We start from the raw sequence: 5,578 nt of genomic DNA on the forward strand, positions 1-5,578 counted from the left end.
GTGCTAGCAACAATATGATTCAAATTTATATTTAACAAAAACCAAACTTAAAACTCTCCATTATAAATATAAAAAACAATTATTAAATAATAATACTAAGTGATCCCAGTTAATTAACCTTTGTTTACATTGTCTCGCTTGGGCGAGTAAAAGGTCAAAAGTAAAAAGTAAAAATTGTGGTGTGACCGCGTGAGGGACAGGTGTACAAATAGTCGGATAAAGACAACACCGTCGGCAGGTATAGCATTTTCCTTTCCACTTCTCTCACTCTCAGTCCGGTGGGGCCCTCCTTCCCTAGGGATTAATTTCGGATTTCCGTTACGTCCCCTGTCCCTTCCCACGTAACGCTTTTCCCTCCTTTTCTGAAATTACCAACTTCTCTTTTTTTTTTTTTTTTAAACTGTTATTAATACTTCAAAAATTTCATTCTACATTTTTCATAAGTATATATTTTCTTTATAATTATAGAAAATTTGGAGTGCAAATGAGATTATTGGAGTGTTAATAACAATTCCCTTTTATTTTTTAATGTTTTAATAATTTCATGTCATTAATCTAACGGAAAAAAATTAGTAAGACTGTGAGAAATAAAAATTAATAACATGAAATTATTGGAATGCAAATGAGATTATTGGAGTGTTAATAACAATTCCCTTTTATTTTTTTATGTTTTAATAATTTCATGTCATTAATCTAACGGAAAAAAAATTAGTAAGACTGTGAGAAGTAAAAATTAATAAGAGTGTATGAGAAGTAAAAATAAGTGTGTGATTAGCACTATCCAAAACAAAAGATTAAAATGATTTCCACACCTCCCTATGTGTGGTATTTGAACAGAAAAAAAAGTCATAACCCAAAGTCTCTGGGGTGTGACATAATTCAACAGATAATAAATTAAAGGGGCATTGAGAAGAAGAAAATGGTCGGGTGCATGTCATTTTTCAGAAAAGTTAACGTCGATTTCAGAACATAAACTGATATACAACCAGGACGTTAAATTGATTGTATCACAAGCCTATACATGCCCTACGTTAAACTTGAACTTGTCCATGTAAAACCCATGATTAATTATTTTATTACTTTAATGTTTTAATTTTTTGGGTACAAACGATACTTTAATGTAGCAATAGTAGTATGTATATATTTTACCAGTTGCAAGAGAATTTTAGTGTTACATTTAATATGAAAGATCCTAAATCAATCCATCTCCATGGATTTTCCAGCTCACGTATTGACCGTTGTGTTTCTATTTTGTAGACTAAATTATTGATGCTTAAACCTAAAAAAAATTCAAAATTCAAACCGCACTGTAGCGGGCTAGCAGCAGCTCCAATTATAGACCACTGAAAAACAACACAAAAAAAATGACAGATAAGGGTACTTACGTCATTTTAGTCAGTCCCTATCGCATCCACCTCTTAGTCAAACGGTCAACTCCCAGTAACCCACCTTCAAGAAAAACCAAACCGCTAGTGGTATTACATCATGCGCGCGACCTCAGCATACAGTGTTAAAAACGCATAATTTGGGAGAGCTACAACCGGACGTGGCTCTCTCCGATTGGTCGGGGGCGGGTCTTCGGGATTATAGCAACACACCAATAAACAATACCAGTCACTCTCATCCCCTCTCTCTCTCTCCTCGCCTTTCTCTCTCTCTCTCTCCTTTCTCTCAGTCTCTGTGTTTTCTCTCTGCGAAAAATCCCAAATTCCGCTCCAATTTCCCTCCTTTCTCTATCTAAAAGTCCCGAATACGCACAGAGCAATGCGTGATCTTTCGATTAAATGCAATTTTGAGTTGTAACGACAACGTTTTGTCCGAGTTATTGACTCACTACTACTGAGTTTTCAACCGGAAATGCTCGAGGCAATGGAGAGCTCCGTCAATGGGGGCGGATTCTCGCACTTGCAGAGTTGCGGGGACAGCAGCGAGGAGGAGCTATCGGTGCTTCCCCGCCACACAAAGGTGGTGGTCACGGGCAATAACCGTACCAAGTCGGTGCTTGTTGGCCTCCAGGGCGTCGTCAAGAAGGCCGTCGGGCTCGGCGGGTGGCATTGGCTGGTAATTTCCTTCCTCTGTTCGGGTTTTTCGTGGAAATATGGTTTTGGATATTGGTAAATATGAAATCCGGGTTTAATTGGAATTACTTAATTCTTAATTAACCGTGATTAAGCAATGCGAGTTCAATTTTATTGCTTTTTGGTTTTGTGTTTATCTACCGTGCTATTGTATTCTCAGTAATTATTTTTGGTTACTCTGTTCATCTTCAATGCCTCTTGACTGAATTAAAGCTTTTAACTGGTAATTTTAATTATTTCACATTCAATTAAGCTGGCTGTTTCGGATAAGTTTCTGAGTAATTGGGGCTACATCTACATGGGTAAATTTGATGAATTCAGATGTCTATGAACGCATAAACCTTTAATTTGAGTTGTAATTGTTGAATTCTCATTTGCATGTTTCATTTTATCAAGGGATCTGGGGATCTATTAGATTTCTCTCTGCAGTGGGATTGAAAATTGGGATTTCGATGCGGTTTTATTTATTTATTTTGGTGCTTAATTTAAGGGTAGTATCTAATTTTATCGTCGATCAAAATTATTAATCTCATTTTAATCAATGGTTTTAGGGTTTTATGATTGATTTTTTTTTTTTTGAGGGGTTTGCATGAAGTGAGATGAGATTCTAGATTAGAAGAATTCAGATTTATGAGTTGGTTTGTGGTCTTTTTTTTTTTTTTAGGTCAATTTGCAATATCCATGATTTGGTTTAAAGGATAATTTGAACTTTTTTATTCCGCGTATTGCGGAATTAAATATTTTTATTGAATTATTATATTTTTCTGGTAGCTTGATTTCTATTTATTGCATGTTTGGCTTGCTGGCAGTTCTTGCATCTGCAACCCCTGAGATGAAGATCCTAATATTAGTATTATCCTGGATCTGTCTTTTTTCCTGCGTTGTTCATAAAGTTTTCAGATTTTCTTTCAAATCGCTTTGTAATCGTTACTTTTCTATTCCCTTCGAAAGCGGTGATGCGATTTCGACTTAATTTCATTGTATGTGTAATGATGTGAATGAAATAGTTCCCTTCCCACTGGGTAGTTTTGGGGTTGAGGGTGCATGATTGCTGGTTTTCGTTCTTCTCCTGGTCCTCGAAAACTAGTATTGGAACTTCTGGAAGCATCCTCGATCCAACTTTAGACTGGGAAATGTGAGCATGCTTTTTAGAAGATTGGATTTGATAAGAAATTTTATTCCTGAACAGATAGGTTCGTTGAATAGAACAGGATTTGTGCTTCTGCTTTTTCTTTCTGATTTCCTGAAAGTTTCTTGTGAATCTTTGCACTTTTGGGTACTTCTTTTGACATCTATACCGTTGATGAGAATGCCACTTAAGTTCCCTACCAAATGAATCTTGCAGGTTCTCACAAACGGCATAGAAGTGAAGCTTCAGAGGAATGCCCTTAGCGTGATTGAAGCTCCAACTGGTAATGAGGAAGATGACGACCTTGATTTCGAGAATGTGCACTGGAATGGATCAGATATGGGTGAGTTTGGTTACAAACCTTCTCAAACAGATTGAACTATGTAGTACTTATATCATACTCTGTTTTGTGAACCGCTAGACGATATCATCATTTGTATGTCTCGCTTTGCTTTTCAAACGATGATTTGCGAAAGCAGTCTTAATAATTACTGATATGAGTTTGTGCTTGACTAAGTACTATTAGTTGTGTGACTGCAACTGTGCATGCCCTTTCGACATGGTAATGCCGCTTCATTAGGGCCCCATAATGCTGTCATAATTTAATGAGGCCATTTTCCGGAACTTCTCTAATTGTGGATGGAATAGTATGTTTCTTTTTTTTATCCTAGCGAAAAGTAATTGGGGTTGGTACATAGGATCCATTGTGTCTTAACCTTTTACTTTCCCTATCTTTTTCTTTTTTTTGAATTGGTCCCACTATGCTTTCTGATTGTCCTTTTGTTGTTTTTGATTACCAGCATCCGATGACACTCAAAAGTCCCACAGATCAAGGCACAGGGTGCATAAATCATCTGGATCATCTCACAAGACTATGTGCAGAACTTTCTCTTGTGATTCACAATCTAAGGGTTCTATTTGTACTCCCCGAGGGTCCACGGTAAGCACAGTAGCCCTAGTTGACTTCTTACTATTTCTTTCATAGTCTCGAAGGTATAGGTTGACGTTTCTAGATGGTCCGTAACTTAAAATATCTCATGTTCAGAAAATTGACCTTGGGAAACTGGAGATGGCTGCTTTATGGAGATATTGGCGACACTTCAATCTTGTGAGTACTTATACCTACCAGCCAAGATCAAATGATCGTTCCATACTTTCGTTTCCACATTTATTTATGTGCTGAATGGTTTTTTTAGGTGGACGCCATCCCTAACCCATCGAAAGAGGAACTAATTGATGTTGTTCAAAGGCATTTCATGTCACAGGTAGTCACAGAATTGCTCAACTTGTTCTTCCTTTTCTGCTTCTCAATATTCAACCATGTTGTGGCATTGAGCACGAGTTGCCTTGACCGGCAAGTACGACTATTGTTGGTTTGTAATACCATCATTCACCATATGAATTTGTGTTTTGTCGTTGTAGCCAATCGACGAGTTGCAGGTCATTGTGGGGTTTGTTCAGGCTGCGAGGAAACTAAAGAAGACTGTTCGCAAATGACATGGAGATCGAGGGTCTGAGTTTGGTAATCGATGCTAACAGAAACCTGAACCCAGATAGATATCCATTTCCCTTTGGTGATATCTGTAACATATATGTGTATCCAGGCTTGTTTATGCTTAAAACGTCATCGGTTCGTAGGGTAGTAATTACTGTCTCTGAGTTGTAGAGAGGTTGTTTTAACCTTTGGTAGATAGTTTATGTAGATATTGTAAAACTGGTGGGAAAAGACTTGTTAGAAGAAGACCCTTGTGGCTGTGGCTTTCCTTCTAAAGCTTGGACGAATGTTTGCTAACTAGGGAAGTGGATTTGGTCTTGGAATGTAAATATTCTTAGTTCTCAACTCAAACCATCATCTTTTCGGTCCCTTTTTATCCTCGCTCGAGGAGTTAAAAATCTTGGATGTTACCGGTTGTATTTTTATGCGAGTATTTAACTTGTCGAGTAATCTGATGAGTGAGATTCTCTCGTCGGGATAATATTTCCCGTGATAAGGTAGAATCTCTCGTTCTTTATTCGTGAACATGTTAAAGTTAAACAATGGGGTTTGGACCCTAAACAAAATCCAACGGTCGGATTCCAATCAGAGGGGTCCGGATCAAGATGTGCTGTCTGTGTAAGTTAAGCACATGGGGTGGAGATTTCTGATTGGAGAAAGGAAAGGAGAGGAAACGTGAAGAGAAATTATGGGTTGCAATTTATGTTCAATGTTTTGAGAGCAATGCTTGTTTTTTATTCATCCGTCGTTGTCCGTTAATCGTACAAGTCAAATCAAAGATATATAGATATCAAATCGGGTCCCATGGCTCCCGTATTCGATATTTTTATTGTCCTATCCTTGTCATGTTTCACACTAAGGTCCCCCAAGGCATGT

At 37.5% G+C, this 5,578-nt stretch overlaps 1 protein-coding gene across 1 annotated transcript; it reads left to right on the plus strand.

Annotated features, from left to right (window-relative positions):
• The first annotated feature begins 1,513 nt into the window (after positions 1-1,513).
• On the plus strand, positions 1,514-5,121 carry LOC103440437 (uncharacterized). Its single transcript, XM_008379122.4, has 6 exons — positions 1,514-2,061; positions 3,424-3,550; positions 4,008-4,147; positions 4,253-4,315; positions 4,404-4,472; positions 4,630-5,121. The coding sequence occupies exons 1-6, from the start codon at positions 1,858-1,860 to the stop codon at positions 4,702-4,704; spliced, it is 678 nt and encodes a 225-aa protein (XP_008377344.1). The 5' UTR covers positions 1,514-1,857; the 3' UTR covers positions 4,705-5,121.
• Positions 5,122-5,578: the final 457 nt, after the last annotated feature.

Source organism: Malus domestica, chromosome 15 (assembly GCF_042453785.1).
Source record: "Malus domestica chromosome 15, GDT2T_hap1".
NCBI classification, from domain to species: Eukaryota; Viridiplantae; Streptophyta; class Magnoliopsida; order Rosales; family Rosaceae; genus Malus; species Malus domestica.